The sequence below is a fragment of the Mustela lutreola genome, chromosome 1, assembly GCF_030435805.1.
Source record: "Mustela lutreola isolate mMusLut2 chromosome 1, mMusLut2.pri, whole genome shotgun sequence".
In the NCBI taxonomy this organism is placed as follows: Eukaryota; Metazoa; Chordata; class Mammalia; order Carnivora; family Mustelidae; genus Mustela; species Mustela lutreola.
In genome coordinates this window covers 6168499-6184602 of record NC_081290.1, presented here as the reverse complement: position 1 = coordinate 6184602, position 16104 = coordinate 6168499, and the positions used below count along the sequence as shown (strand labels likewise).

Below are 16104 nucleotides of genomic sequence, written 5' to 3'. Positions count from 1 at the left end.
TTTTACTTATTTATTTGACACAGATCACAAGTAGGCAGAGCAGCAGGCAGAGAGAGAGGGGGAAGCAGGCTCCCTGCAGAGCAGAGAGCCCGATGCGGGACTCAATCCCAGGACCCTGAGATCATGACCTGAGCTGAAGGCAGACGTTTAACCAACTGAGCCACCCAGGGGTCCCTAAGTAAATAAATAAAATTAAAAAAATAAAAACAATTCAAAGATGTTCTCTTTCTCTTACTTGTAAAATGGTGTGTGTATGTGTATATGTACACACATATATATATTCTCTGTTTACATTTTAATAGCTGTTCTATACACATATGTATATTGTACATAATATACTGTCTTTTCATGAATACATACAGCAGAGTCAGTCTAATAAATGAAAACATTATAACTTGAACAGAAACAAACAGGGCAAACAGTCTTTCTCAGAAACGTGGAACAGCCACGCTAAGATGCCCGAAATTATGTGAGGCATGGAGTGAAATATAAATAAATCCCTTTATGTTTAAAGAAACGCTCAGGTCTTCAATGTGAATGGAGCAGAAGGAGGGAACTGCGGCCCGCCTGGGATCCAGCTAGCCTTGGCCTCTTGTTTTCCAAAGAGAATTCCTCTTTGAAGTTGAGTGGCGTTCACTGGGATGGGGCCCTTGACGCCTGCGGGGGCTCAGGGATTCCCTGAGAGGGAAAGCAAAGACTCACGGACATGGGCTTACACACTCACGCAGACCCAAACCCCAGGAACCGGAGTGTTTTGCCCTTGGGATTCCCAGGGCTCCTCCACATAGTCAGGGGGACTTTGAGAAACTGGTGTGAGGCTAGAACAACCTCACAAGACTCTTTCTGAGACGGGAGAGCCCCATAGCTGACTTACAGAATTCAAATACCAGAAACTCAAAGGACTCCACTTGGTGTCGTTCTCCCTTGTCTGTCAGTGGTGTTTGCTGGACTTTCTCCTCCTTCAGGGCCTTGAAATAGGGGTTGGGCAGAGGAAGAAGTGGGAGAAAAGTAGGGGGTCTCTATGAAGGTGCTCATTCTACTGCATGCAGCGAGGGGTGGAGGACTGAGTGTGTAGACCTCTCTACCCGCTCCCCCCTGTAGATGATGATGGTGATGATGATGCTGTTGAGTAACGCTAATGTTTGTGGACCCCTAACTCTGTGTCAGGAATTGTGATAAGCTTTCTATTCATTGTCGTTACGTTGTTACATAAGCTCTCTGTTCGTTGTCTCCATAATTCTCAAAGGTAGGGGCTATTATTCTCACCTTCTCTGTTTTTCAAAAAAGGAAACTAAGTCTTGGAGGAAAGGAATAAGTTGCATAAGACCACGTAGCTAGTACGTTGCTAGGAAGTAAGGGTAGGCAGGATAACACACCCCACCGCACCCAGATGTCTACATCCTAATCCTTGGAACCTGTGACTCTACCACATGGCACAGGAGAATTAAGGTTGTGCATGGAATTAAGGTTGCTAATCAGCTGACCTTGAGACTGAAGAAATTTTCCGAGATTATCTAGGTGGGCCCAGTGTAATCCTCAGACTATCTCCTAAATGAAAGCGGAAGGCAGGAGGGACAGTGTCAGAGCCGTGCCCTGTGAGGAAGTCTCCCCGGCTTCCAAGATGGAGGAGAGGCGTCATGAGCCAAGGACTGGGAGTGGCCTCTAGAAGCCAGAAAAGGCAGGAAAATGGATTCTCTCCTAGACAGAACAAAGCTCTGATAACACCAGGTGTTATCCTGGTGAGATCCATTTTGGACTTCTGACCTCGGAAACTGCAAGATAAGAATTTGTGCTGCTCTAAGCCACTGAGCAGTAATCGGAAACTAATACGGTGATAAAGCTGAGGTCTGAAGTCTGGCTCTGCTGGTGGGGCGCTTACCAGCAGCCTCCCAGTGCAGAGCTACGGTGAGCCACGGGAGCAGGGATTAGCACAGGCCCGCTGGGAGAGAACCGGCCCCTCTGCTTCGCAGCTGCACCGGAAAGGCCCCGCGCCTGAGAAGCCTGGAGAAACACCATACAGACCATGAACACCTCAGATACGGCAGACTTTCTAAGCCCGTTGAATAAAAGAACGGTGGGGCGGGCTAGGGGCAGGGCGAGAAAGTTCTCGTCCAAACACCCAACCCTGCGACCTTGGCGTCTCCTCATTTATGTTCCTTCTTCAAACACGCGTTGAGTATCTGCTCAGAGTAGGCCTTGCATTAGGTGTAGAGAATGTCAAAACAAGGAAGTCGTGCCTGGTCCTTCACACAGGTAACAATCTTGCGGGGGACACAGTCACGTACACAGACCGTTACCTTTCAGTGGGGTAGCACTGAGACAGCGTACATGGGGAAGCACAGGGAAGGCACGAGACCGGTTTCGGGGGTTCAGGCATGGCTCCCTGGGGAAGGGGATCACTGAACTATGTCTTGAAAGATGACTTGGAGGGATGTGGGTGGTTAAGGGCTGGAGAGGAAACAGCTACCTGTGGAAAGTTCTGGAGGCATCTAGAACATGGCTTTCCCAGAAGCTGTACACACATTCGCTATGGTGGAAGGGGAAGACTGGGCAAAAATGAGGCAAGAAAGGCAGGCAGGGACCAGAAGGTTAAGAGCGTGGATGCTGAACTCGGGAATTTGGGTCATCCTATGAGTAATGTGAAGCCGCGGTAGGGTTTTCCATTGGAAAGTGCTATAGTCAGACTTGCTACAGTTTGGCCTCTCTGATGGCCTGTGGAGGAACGACAGTGGATCCAGTGACCAGGCAGGCACTACACATCTGTGAGGACGAGCAGCCAGCTCCGGCCCACGGTCTCTGCTTCCCTGACAGGCAGCTGTGCAAAAAAGACCTCACTGAGGTCTGTGAAGACACCTTACTGAATACTGACACAGAATCCCTTTACTTGGATGAACCTGAGCAAGTATAAATACTAAAACTCTGTAAAAAAGCTTAGAACTCTGTCTTTTCCAGGTATGGCTTCCTTTCCTAGCCTTAATCCACATGATAATGACTCCCAGGGCTGAGCCAGAACACATTGCCTTCAGCTCCCTCACTGTATGGGGGACCCTCCTGTGTCGGGCTTTAGGCCCAGGTTCACTGCTCAATTCGAAAATGAGTGAACTCTCTCTTTACTTCTTCCATCCCCGACCTGGGGTCTACCTTTAGATTCAGGCCTCAGAATTTCTCTGCTCAGGGCCCCATCTCTTGGAATCACTGAACACACTCCTCTTCAAATATGTGGTTCCCCACTCTTCTGCTTTCCAGGTTGCCTACTTTTTCTAGCATCCATTTTTCACAGCCGTTCTTATTTTACTCGCTGCCGTTTCTCTAAAACAGGCCCTCTTTCTTTTATCTCTGCTTCTATTAGACCCTTTTTTGATTAGTAAACCTTCTTCCAAGTTGTCTTCCACTTGTTTATAATAGTCTTTCAGTTTATCCCAGTTCAAGAGGAATTTTCTCGGGCGCCTGGGTGGCTTAGTGGGTTAAGCCGCTGCCTTCGGCTCAGGTCATGATCTCAGGGTCCTGGGATCGAGTCCCACATTGGGCTATCTGCTCAGCAGGGAGCCTGCTTCCTCTTTTCTCTCTGCCTGCCTCTCTGCCTACTTGTGATCTCTGTCTGTCAAATAAATAAATAAAATCTTTAAAAAAAAAAAAGGAATTTTCTCATTTCTGAAGCTTAATATACATCAAAATTATCCACTCTGTAATACAAAAAATAAGGACTCTCAGGCATGCATATATTTGGAAAAGATGTGCCACGAAATAAAGGGAGAAAAATAAGCTAGAGGATGCATCCGTGATCCAGGCGTGTTCCTGGACACATCTCACCCAAATTATCCAGAATGTCACTGTGGCTGGGTGGGATCTTTATTTAGGGATCTGAGCACCATATGCAACTTATCTCTGCACAACTTGTTTGTTTTATTTTCTATTTTCCATCACTGGCAAGACGATATTTGTTTCAGTCAGAGGAGACTAGATCATGCTTCAGTAACAACCCCCAAATCTCGGCTCAACCCAGAGGTTAATTCCTTGTTTGTTCTACAAACTCATGGCTCATCTGAGTTACTCAGGGACCCTTGCTGGCCGAGCAGTCACTGTCTCAAACACCATTAGTCACTATGTCAAAGGGAAAGGAAACTGGCGGGTCTCTGCTCTCTGCCTGGATGTGACACGTTTCTTCTGTCAAAACACATTGACCAGTGGCGCCTGGGTGGCTTAGTCGGTTAAGTGCCAGCCTTTGACTTGTGTCGTGATTCCAGGGTTGGAGCCCCAGGTGGACTCCCTGCTCAGCGAGGAGTCTCCCTCTGCTGCTCCCCCTGCTTGTGTTCCCTCTCTTGCTCTATTGTAAACAAACAAACAAACAAACAAATAATCTTTAAAGAAAAAAACAAAACAAAACACATTGACCAGAAATGGTTACATGTTTCCACTCAACTGCAAGGACCTGCCTAGGACTCAGAGAAAGAAGCATCTTCACCTGCAGCCAAGAGGGAGAGCAGGGAAAACCGGTCCAAGAGCTTTAATGACCTTCACTGTGCTCCTTGGGCGTTTGGCTCGTGAGAGTGGTAAGCCAAACACACCGTAATTTAACAGCACAGGTTGCTACCTTTTTAGACCTCTTACTAGCAGTAGATGTGCTGTCTTCTCCAGTGGTAGATTTCAATACCATCATCCCCAGTGCCCTGCAATGATTTCCTGTTTTTATGTTATTACCCTATGACTTTTCTAACCAAGCATGTTGCCTTTTTTGTTTTTGTTACCAGGAAGCTGAGAGCCAAAACTACACTACACTATACTTCGGGTGACTCTTCTTATCTGCAAACAGTTGTGTTCGATTATATGTGGTTTTAAAATAGAACAAACGACTATGAAAATAAGTGTATTCAACCTTACTTTTTAAGAAATTTAAGTTGCTATGGCAACCATGCGCTAGTCCTATGAATGAAGAATTAATTATGTTGATTTATTTGGTACTAATTTTCTCACAAAATTTTAAGATTGTACAATGTTTGAGCCTTTATACTCTGCCCCTTTGGAAAGATAGTTAACTATATTTGCGTTTTATTTTATATCGTGCCCCTTTGGAAAGATGTTCTAGTTAAGTCTGCAGTAGATTTGCATTTTATTTGCCTGTTGTATTGGTGGTTTGCAGCCTCACATCCATCCAGACTGACAAAGACGTTGATACAGCGGCAGGAGACAGGGACAGGTGCTAACTGCTTGCGTGCGACCTTGTTATATAGCTGTTCTCTTCACTCATGAGTAGTTTTGACTTATGAAGACTTTACCTCCCTAAGAGACCTTGGGGTAACTGTGGAGACCTGAATGATGGATACCCAGACCGTGAGAATCCCCATGTGTGGAAGACATTTCTTTCTTTCTTTCTTTCTTTCTTTTTTATTTGACAGACAGAGATCACAAGTAGGCAGAGAGACAGGCAGGGAGAGGAGGAAGCAGGCTCCCCACTGAGCAGAGAGCCTGACGCGGGACTGGATCCCAGGACTCTGGGATCATTACCTGAGCCGAAGGCAGAGGCTTTAACCCACTGAGCCACCTAGGTGCCCCTGGAAGACATTTCTTGCATTTAATCTTACCCTTAGCTTTTTTCTTTTCTTTTTTTTTTTAAGATTTTATTTATTTATTTGACAGAGATCACAAGTAGGCAGAGAGGCAGGCAGAGGGAGAGAGAGGAGGAAGCAGGCTCCGGGCTGAGCAGAGAGCCCGATGTGGGGCCTGATCCCAGGACCCTGGGATCATGACCCAAGCTGAAGGCAGAGGCTTTAACCCACTGAGCCACCCAGGCACCCCTTACCCTTAGCTTTTATTTTATTATTATTTTTTCCTTTTTTGCTTAGATCTCTTCAGTTTTTTTTTTTTTATTCTTTTGTATTTATAAGGAGTTTCCTCAAATATTTTGTAAGATGAGGCAGGATATATATAAACAAACAGAAATAAACACTGACAACTCCACTTTTTCATTACTCCTAAACTTGTTCTTTTTGGAATTGGCCACATTGTGGGGGATAAATCTGTGAGCTTTCCTTCAGGCACCAATGAAAGTTGAGTGGCTGAGGTAACCTTCACTGAAGCCTGACTTCTATCCTACCTCGGAGATCATTTTCTTCCACCCAGTGAACCAGAGAGCAGTAAGTCAAGACTTTCGGACACAGCTTGGCTTTCTGGGGCCACAGCTCATTAGGATGGTCTATAGCATGTCACTGGGTAACTTCCTGCCCCGGAAACGTCCCTCCAAAGGAAGGACAGTCTTCTATTTCACTTATAAATCAAGTTAACTCCTATTCTTTGACTTTAAGAAAATAACCTCTCGCTTCCTCCTGGCCCATTTCTTTCCCTTGGTCTCTGTCGCTACTCACACACGATTCTCGTGGTGGGAAGAGTTAGAAAAGTATTAAACTTCTTAAATAAAACTACCAAACCCTGTACTTCAGGAAACACACTTTAACGGAGCCCTTGCGATGTGTAAGGAAGCTTCTGTGTGTTTGTCCGTGGGATCCTCACACTAACTCTGTGTGGTGGGTCTGCTTGTTCTCATATTTAGGCTGAAGAAATGGATGCTCAGAGATCATGTGTATCTTGCCCAAGATCACCCAGTATTAGAAGAGAGATTCATGTCATGTCCGTCCAACTACAGAAAGCTCAGTCTTTGCAGACTACACTGCCCTACCTCCACCTCTCTTAAGCCTTCCATCGAGGTTATGAACTTTGAAAGGGAAATAACAGACTTCCTATTTTGAGAATAACAAAAGAAAGTGATTATATAACTTTAATAGTAAGTGTTGTATATGTATCCCAATTTAAAATAAAATCATGAAATTTTCCCTGTTGATCATTTAAATGTGAGAAACACTCATTTCTCTTTCTTTCCTTTGTTCCTTCTTTCTTTCTTTCTTAAACTCTGTTTGTCAAAGATAGAAAGAGACAGGCAGGCAGAGGAAGGAGCAGGCTCCCCGCTGATCAAGGAGTCTGATGAGGGACTTGATCTCACAATCCTGGGATCATGACCTGAGCCAAAGGCAGACACTTAACCAAATGACTGAGCCACCCAGGCATCTCTGTATTTCCGTTTATAAACACTGTATTATCGTAAATGCCCAGCAAATGATATTACACATATTTTATACATGAGAGACTCCTCTGGGGCCCTACAGTTAAAAAGGGCCAGAGTCGGGATCCGAACACAGCATTTCTGACTCCTAATCTAGGGTTCTTTCTTCTGCTACAAAATACTCCATTTTGTGAGGCAAAAAAGGAATTTCCAGTGGTATAACCCTAATGCTTTGGGGTCAAATGAGAAGCTGATAGGGGAATGGAGGGCTCACATCTGTACCTTCATGTCACTCAGTACAACTCACGGAAATGTTTGTTTTGTTGAAAGTCTAGCAGTTAAAGTGTGATCATGGGTTCCAAGGAATGCGTGTTAGTTTCCTAGGACCTAAGGGCCAGATTCCATTCCTGGGTGGAACTTTTATTGATTTGACTTTATTCCATTATTCCCAATTGACATATAGTTTAAAACCAAGAAGGCCCACCAGGCTGTGAGTGACGATAATCCCCAGTGAATAAAAAGCAACACTCAAATGCTTTGCTTTAGAGATCCTTAATCTGTTTTTTTATCTGCTTATCTTTTTATCATTCTGCATTTTACTTATTGCTTTAATACAGTTTTTGTACTTAGGGAGAACCTATTTCTCCTCCAAACACCAACTGCACAAAACAGCCAACCCCCTGTCCCACTGTATTAACTGCGAATTATTCAGTCACCTCTTCCTCCCACACTTGTTGTCCCTTGCTGTTACCCGGGAATGAGAGTAGTCAGGGAAGGAAAAAGGAAAAAAAATCTTTCAATATTTTAGACAGTAGAATGCAAGAGAACTCCAGTCGTGGGACACTTGTACGGGGTGAGCTCAGGGTTACAACTCCAGACGCAACTGTGCGAACGTGGAAGTCCTTCCGTGCTCAGTCTCCCGTGGGAAGGTCCTCTCCCGGCCCCCGCAGCGGGCTCTGCCAGCTTATTCTCCCGGGGAAGCTGTGACCTCCACTGAGCCCAGCTCATATAATAGCTTCAGAGCTCTTAGCATCTCCGAAAGAGAAGGGTCAGAACGCAGAAGTACTGGGTGTCGGATTTCTTGGGCACTTGAAGGGTTTAACAGACAAGAAAAGTGCTAGTTTAGGGACAAAGATCCCGGGGGATTCTTGGAGGCAGCAGGGGGAGCGTGAGGGCTCTCCAGTCAGAATCTTGAATTCCAGACCCAGCTCCGCTCTTTTCCGACTTTGCAACCTTGAACAAGTAAGCCATCCGACTCTGAGCATTCGTGTTCACATTTCTATGAAAAGGAGATTCTAATACTTTACTGAGTCTTTGTGACTTTTAAGGTAGGAGGTCAAGAGGTAAGGGAGCCCAATGCAGCAGGTCCTCGGTGCACAGATGGGGAGGACTTTGGTTTCTACCCTGAGCGTGACAAGGAGAGTCCTGCTAAGAGGTGTGACCTGATCTCATCGAAACTGTAGCAGGGTCCCTAGGTCACTGCCTCAGCGTGCTTGTAGTTATGGTAAAGCGGAACCAATGACGTAAGGTGGAAAACAGGGCTGGGGAAGCAGAGGCACAGGGCATGTGACTGTGGAGGGCACGAGCCCCGGAGAAGCAGAACATAGGACCAAGCCACAAACGGTTAGTGCTGCTTTTCTTCATTTAGACTGGGCTGGAGGGATTGAGGGAGAGGGGGGGAGAAGGGCCTGGCCTCCTGCCCCTCCACGCCCCACAGCCTGCTGCCAGTCTCCCGCTCCCAGCTCCATGCCGATCCTTAGGTTTGAACGCATTTCCATCAGGGCATGCCCCGTCTAGCATCCAGTTTCTCTCTTTAAAAGTCAGCTTCCTTGTTCAACAGATCTTTGTCAATCACCTATCATGTGAAGGCGCTCTGTTAGGAGCTAAATTTACAGCAACCTAAAAGATTATAAACATTTCAGGGCGCCTGGGTGGCTCCGTCATTAAACATCTGCCTTCGGCTCAGGTCATGATCCAAGGATGCTGGGATTGAGCCCTGCATCAGGCTCCCTGCTCAGTGGGGAGGCTGCTTCTCCCTCTCCCACTCCCCCTGCTTGTGTTCCCTCTTTCCCTGTGTCTCTCTCTGTCAAATAAATAAATAAAATCTTTTAAAAAAAGATTAGAAATAGTTCAAAAGCCAATCCCTCACAGGCTCATCAAAGAAAAATCAATGCAGTCCTATAGGGGTGGATACACTTAGGAACTGAGAAGGAAAAATGTATGCTAACTTTCTGGGGGTCTACTTGCCTTCTCCCAAGTTTGTTAGCTTAGGGATTTCCCACCAGCTGGACACGGTGTATTATCTGAAGTCATTTGCCTTGTTGACAATCACATTCTTGGAATAAGTAAATTCTCTGCAGGTGATATTGGACAAACAATGCCAGTGACCTCTTTAGCCGCTCAAGTATTGGTCCAAAGGTTTCAAATAATAAGCTTCATTTTTCATTCAGTCTTGTTGACAGACAGTATCAGCAGGGCTCGGAGTTGGAAGAAGTATAATCCTCTTTGAGGAATAGTTCAGGAAAATGATTGTTAAGCCTTTTGTAAATATTTCTCTAAAGTCGTAATAGTGATTTCAGATAAACTGTGTGAATAATTGACATAAACTTAAGATTTTTGCATATCGTGAGCCTCGGAATGTTGAAGTCAATTATGTCATTGCCAGCACATCCGCCAAAGTACCTCAATATCTCAATTTATCGTCTGTGATAGTAAGTGGAGACAACCATACAGATTAAGGTAACTCACAACTGGTTTTAGCCAACAGTCCCAACTTTCTTGGCAACCACGTTTATTACCGGAGTGGTCGACAGGGTATCAGCAGACGGTAATGCTACCAGACAGGAAGTTGGCCAAAAGGTTAGAAAGAGCAAAGGAGGAAGAGGGGCATGTGGGGGTCCTGTGTGTCCACAAACCGATAGAGCAAGCCCTTAATCTGGTTAGCTACAAAGGTTGACCAGGCGTCTACACTTCCTGTCCTGCTGGGTCAGTTCAGGCCTCTCCTGGGCCTTCCATTCTACCTTTTCGAGTACAGGCCCTGGATGTATCCTAGCACAGAGCAAACTTCCCATGGCTCCTCTGATTCCCTAGAAATTACCTGACCTCCCGGAGAGAGTTATGGATGAATTCAAGCACCCTAAGAAAACAAGAAATCCAGCCTTGTTTTCATTATCAAAGCTCTCTGACCTACCTCAGTACAATGTGTATGCTGTTTAATATAAAGGCATGAAATAAATTAAGAATGCATTAGAATAGAAGCTCAATAAGGGAGAGAATATAGTTGGTTTCCCTCATTGACAGTTATCCAGTCCTAGAACAGTGCCTGACTCGTGGTAGATGCTCAAAAAAATTTTGTGGGTAAATAAAAAAGTGAGTATGTTCACCAAGCTTCTGATCTCAAGGAGTTTAAAACCTAGAAGAAGGCAGAGGTCATCATCAGAAATCTCCCCAGCAAAGGCAATGATTTGGGGTTGTTTTAAGACAGGTAGAAGAGAGAGAAAGAGCAAGTCTGTCTGGGTTGATGAGAAGTTTTGTGATGAAGGAGGGGTCTTTTGGGGGAAAAGAAGAAGAGGAAAAGAGAAATGGAAAATACAGAATGGGGTCTTATGTAAAAGATCAGTGTTTGATTTTTTTTTTTTTAAGATTTTATTTGTTTATTTGACAGAGAGATCCCAAGTAGGCAGAGAGGCAGGCAGAGAGAGAGGAAGAAGCAGGCTCCCCGCTGAGCAGAGAGCCCGATGTGGGGCTCCATCCCAGGACCCTGAGATCATGACCTGAGCTGAAGGCAGAGGCTTAACCCACTGAGCCATTCAGGTGCCCCCAGTGTTTGATTTCAAAGACCTAAAAGTCATCTCTGGTAATAATTAAAAGTCCAAGACATCAGGAACCAGGAAGAAAAGAACATGAAGAAATTTGAGAAATCAAAATATAGGAGCATTAAGATACAGTAGGTGCCCAACTAATGTTTGGTAAACAAATACCACTTCAAAAAGTTATCCCAGCCCCCACTTTTTTCAACTTTATAAATAACTATATCAATCGACTTTTTAAATGTAAACATTTTGAGCCTCAAAGTTCTGTTCGAAGTGAAGAGATTATGAGAAACTGCAGATACAAAGGATTATCGGAGTGGTTGGTGGGAACAGTGAACAACAGTGAAACTCTAGGGCATTCAGCATAATGTTTGCTTTCACGTAAATCTGTCATGAGACAGATACAACATAAAATATACAAGTGAGCTTTCTTGTCTTTTTTTATATAAAAAATCTTTTTTTATATATATAAGAAACCATTCATTTCTGAGGCCTTGACTCATTCTCATTTTGTTGAAAATGTCGGCAAATAATGCAGAGAGGGTTCCGTTCTGCAGACTAACTGGGGCAGGACCATGTCTGTAGTTCTCTTCATTGAACATGCAGACCTAGCTCCACACCTGGCACTCAGTAGATGCTCCCCAAATACATGCCGATGAACCAGTATTTCTGGGGGGTTCTATGTGCAGAGCTCTGGGAGGTAAAGACGACACAAGATGGAGTCATGGCTCTCAGCTCGGACGAGTTTGGAGCCCAGCCCAGGGGTGGGTGGACGGCGGGCCGGGAGCAGGCGCAGACAGACACAGCTCTGCTGGAAGACGGCATGGAAGTAGAATCAACATAGTACCCCAGTTGGATGCCATGTCTCAACTTATGTGTTATATTATTATCGGATTCTGTAAAAATGGGGAAAATTGTATTACTTCTTAAAGTACAGATTGCAGGGGTGAGAGGATGGGGTGGCCTTCATGAGAAGTCTGGAAAAGCTTAAAAGACACCAGTAGAAATTGGAGGTAACTTTCCCCAATTACATGCCATGTGCCAGGCTGAAGCACTTCCCTTGCTTACTCAGTAGACAATGAGCTCAGTCCTCCAACGATCTCTGTGGAAAGCTCTGTTTTCTAACAGAAGAGGAAACTAAGGAACAATGAGGTTCAAGGAAGTCATCCAGCCGGTGACAGAACAACATGGTCTGATTCCAGAGCACCAGCTCTTAACCACACTGGCATCCTGGGGTTTGGATAAATGGTCCAAGGTTCTACAGGTGTGGGAGCAACCCAGGTAGAAGGAGACCCCGAGCTGTGGGGGTAGGGGCCCTGTGGTTAGACGGTGCCCAGTGTGTTTGGGGAATATTTATAGAAGGTTGGCAGGGAACATCAGTAGGATGAGAAGGGGAGAAAGGCAGGAGGAAGTCATCAGTAGGGAATGGCCAAGTACCATGTTACATTCACACCAAGATGTTATGGTAGAATAGTTAATGAATGGGAAGACCTTCATGACATATGATTTATGAAAGCAGTAGCTATCATGTTCTAAATCTTACCAGAGGCCAGGAACTGTGTCACCCAGTTCATGTGGTGTATCTCATTCATCCCCACAGCAGCTCTATGGGGCAGGCATGATTGTCCTTCATCTATTAGCATGGATGACGAGTCTGAAGCTTAGACCGCGTACTTGACTTCCCCTTACTCATGTTCTCTGTGTCACTCCTCAAACTTGGAACCACCGATTAAGTAAAATAGAAGCTAGCAAGGGCCAAACTTACAGATTCATTATAGGAATTTGGTCCATTTTATGTATTTTAAGATCTATTGAAGGTTTTTGAAAATGTGAGCAATTCTAGTGTGTAATTATTGAGAAAAGAGAAAATATGGCTCAGGTTTTGTTCTTGTGATTTTTGCTTTTGTTTTATTTTTTCCCTTTTTATTCTCATTTATCATCATTGACATTCCACAAGCATCCATCGGCATAGGACAGCTGGACCGAGGATTATTTTGTTCTGTTGGTTTCCAAAACACATCATCAACTTCTAATATACTGTAATCAGTTATTTGTTTGTTACATTTAGATTGCTTTGCCACTGCTGCCCTACGCACCAGAAGAGCAAGGGTTCCTTACTTAAAGCCTTAGCAACTAGAACAATTTGTGGTGTGAAGCAAGTATCGAATCACTTTGTTGAATGAATTATAGTTTTTCAGTAGACCTAATTTTTTATAGCAGTTTCAGGTTCACAGCAAAGTTGAGTGGAGTAGAGAAAGTGCCCATATGTCGCCTGACTCCCCTCCCTTGGGTAGAGTCCTCCATTACCAATATCCCCCACTGGAGTAGAACATCTGTTACAGTCAAGGAAACTACACTGACTCATCATTATACCCCAGAGCCCATAGTTTACATGAGGGTTCTCTCTTGGTGTTACACAGTCTATGGTATAATGTCCCACATCTAGCCTTCTCCTCTCACACAGTGTAGTCTCACTGCCCTAGACGTATTCATCCCTCTTTCCCTCCAGCCCGGGTGGCCACTTGATCTCTCTGTTTCCATAGTTTCTCCTTCCAGGAATGTCACGTAGCTGGACTTAGGCTGTACGTAGCCTTTCACATTAGCTTCTTTCGCTTAGGAATATGCCTTTAAGATTCTTCCGTGTCTTTCTGTGGCTTGAAAACTCATTTCCTTTTAGTGCTGAATAATACTGCATTGTCTAGATATACTAAAGTCTTCTTATCCAGTGAATTATAATTTTAGACCAAAAACTGAGACAAGAAGATCTCAACTTGTAAAGTCATTAAACAGTTGTTCTGAGTGGACTTTGGAAGTTGGAGCCATGAAGGGCGGGTGGTGAGCGGAATGGCATAGAGTGTCGTGGATGGAAAGTGAGATCCTTCACCCCTTCAGCTAATGATTCTGAGCACCCTCTGAGGACAGGCAGGGTGCTGGGTGCTTGATGGTATGGAAAACAGGAGGCAGTCCCTACCTCCTCCCCACCATACCCTCGGGTTGGCTGCCAGTGGGCGTGGTCATAACCGGTCCGTCGGGCTCTGCAGAAGTCCAGCGGGGCCTGGAGCAGCTTACCCAGGGCTCTTTCCTCTCTCTGAGCAGATTGAAGAAGGGGGCAAAGCGGACTTGGTGAGCTCCAGACTGCGGGCCGGGGACGAGGTGGTGCACATCAACGAGGTTGTGCTGAGCAGCTCCAGGAGGGAGGCCGTTTCCTTGGTGAAAGGATCCTACAAGACCCTCAGGCTGGTGGTACGCAGGTAGGCTGTGCCGTGCCTCCACTCTCCCTCCGACACCAGCCCCCACCCAGCTCCATGTCCTGGGAAGAGCTGGGATCGGTAGCTTGTTCTTTAAATCTCCGTGTGTGGATCCTTCTGCCTCCGTGCTGCCCTGCCCTGGTTTTTCCCTTATCCTTCCTGTGGCATGTGAGGAGGAGGTTGAGCGAAGACGTTTCAGACACCACTTTCTTTTGAAACGCTGGCTTTTCCAGCAGGTTTTGGGCTTGGCACAGCTCTACCTCACGGTACTTTCTAAATTTCTGGGTGTAATGAAAAGTGATTGATCCCAGATGTGGTCGGAGCTCTGTGAAGCCTTGTCTCCTTGTGGAACTAGAGGAAGCCGTTGGCTTGGGGCTTTAGGTGGCATTCCACTAGCCTCACCTACACCGCAGCCGTCATCCAAACAAGCCAGTTCCTTCTTTTGTTTGCTTTGTCTTGTTTTCCTGGTGGTAACCCTGGTGGCTCTTGGAAAAGGTTTGGGTTGTGATTGGGTATAATGCCTTAAGTGGCTGATGTCCTACTCCTGGAGAAACCTGCATCCTGGCAGAGGAAATTATTTATAAAAAGGGTAAAGGAGTTAAAAACCATTTTTTTAGCACTGTTACAAACCAAGCACTGCTCCGGTATTTTCCATATGCTAGCTCATTTAAGCTCCCAAGAATCTGGAGAGATAGCGATCACTGTCCCCACTCACAGACAAGAGGCTGCCGAAATGGCTGAAGGTAGCAGAGCTGGTAAGTGGAAGGACCAGAAGAGAATGTAGATAAGCTCGGTTCTGCTTCATCCGCCACTTGAGAGTCATTACCTTGACTTACTAAGCCCTAGGCCTGCACAATTTTCTTATTTAGATATTTCCTCATTAATCAAGTTTTGGCTGCCTTACATGGCAACTAAATGTTACAACATTTGAGAATGTTCACGTTGGCCAGAACTCTAGAAGTCATCCGTCAAGCCATGCCATTTTCAGGATGTGAAAATAGCGTGATCTTTTCATCACTCATAAGAAACTCTTATGGGACCAGTCACTCCTACATTCATGCATTCCTCCAACTTTCCAGAGTGAGCCCTTGCTGAGGGGACCAGCAGCTCCTCCCAACCACAAAAACACAGCCCTGGGTGTGGGCTTACCGCGTCCCCAGGCTCTAGAGACTCTCCTGAGTGCTGCACTGTGTCTGGCTTGTCTTCAGGGCCATCTAGCCACACACTGCTTCTCTGGTGGTCAGGGATGGAGAGTGGCTTGAAACAGAGTTCGATCGGGCCCAGGCCCAGAGCTGATCTCATTCCAGGGCTGTCTAGCTGAGTGACCTTGGGCAACTTACCTAACCTCACTGAAGATTTCTTTTCCTCATCTTTAAATATCTACTTTACAGGGTGATTGAAAAGATGAAATGAAATCTTGTACATCCTCCTGGTAGCTAATTGGTAACAATAGGAGCTGCTGCTCTTGATGTATTATCCACCAGCTCTAGGCACCGGCCCATTCCTTATGGGCCACGATTTGACTAGAGCCAACGGTCGTCCCAAACACAGTGGCTGATTTCTCAAGCAGGTGTGTAGGAAGTCACAGAACTACGAGGCCTATTCCATGTGTCCAAAAGAGTGCTGAAGTTTACGGACTCGCTTTGGCGTTGGCACCCAAAGCCCAACTTTAGAACACTGGCATTTATCTGTTGGCGGTGGGAGAGTGGAGTCTGTACTCTCGATTTGTTTGGATGGGACTCTAATGGTAGATTAGCTTCTGGAGAGGACACCTCTGTTTCTGGCTATGACGAGTAGTCATGCTGGCCTTCTGTCCTGCCTTCCAGTTGATGATGGCATAAGATCTGAATCACTCCTAGCAGAACAGGAGACAGTCCCGAGGTGGAAATCTGGCCTTGTTGTTTGCAAGTTGTGTGACCTTGGACCTCTCTAAGCCTCAATTTTTTCATTTATAAAATAGAAATAATAACTCTTGCCACAAAAGGGCATTATG

General features: G+C 45.5%; 1 protein-coding gene across 1 annotated transcript in view; it reads left to right on the top strand.

Moving 5' to 3' along the window:
• The window catches only part of SHROOM3 (shroom family member 3), a 299368-nt gene that overhangs the window by 100125 nt on the left and 183139 nt on the right, over window positions 1-16104 (top strand). The window contains exon 2 of the mRNA XM_059158848.1: window positions 13960-14114. Coding sequence (XP_059014831.1) covers window positions 13960-14114 — 155 coding nt within the window. The remainder of the gene's footprint in view (window positions 1-13959; window positions 14115-16104) is intronic.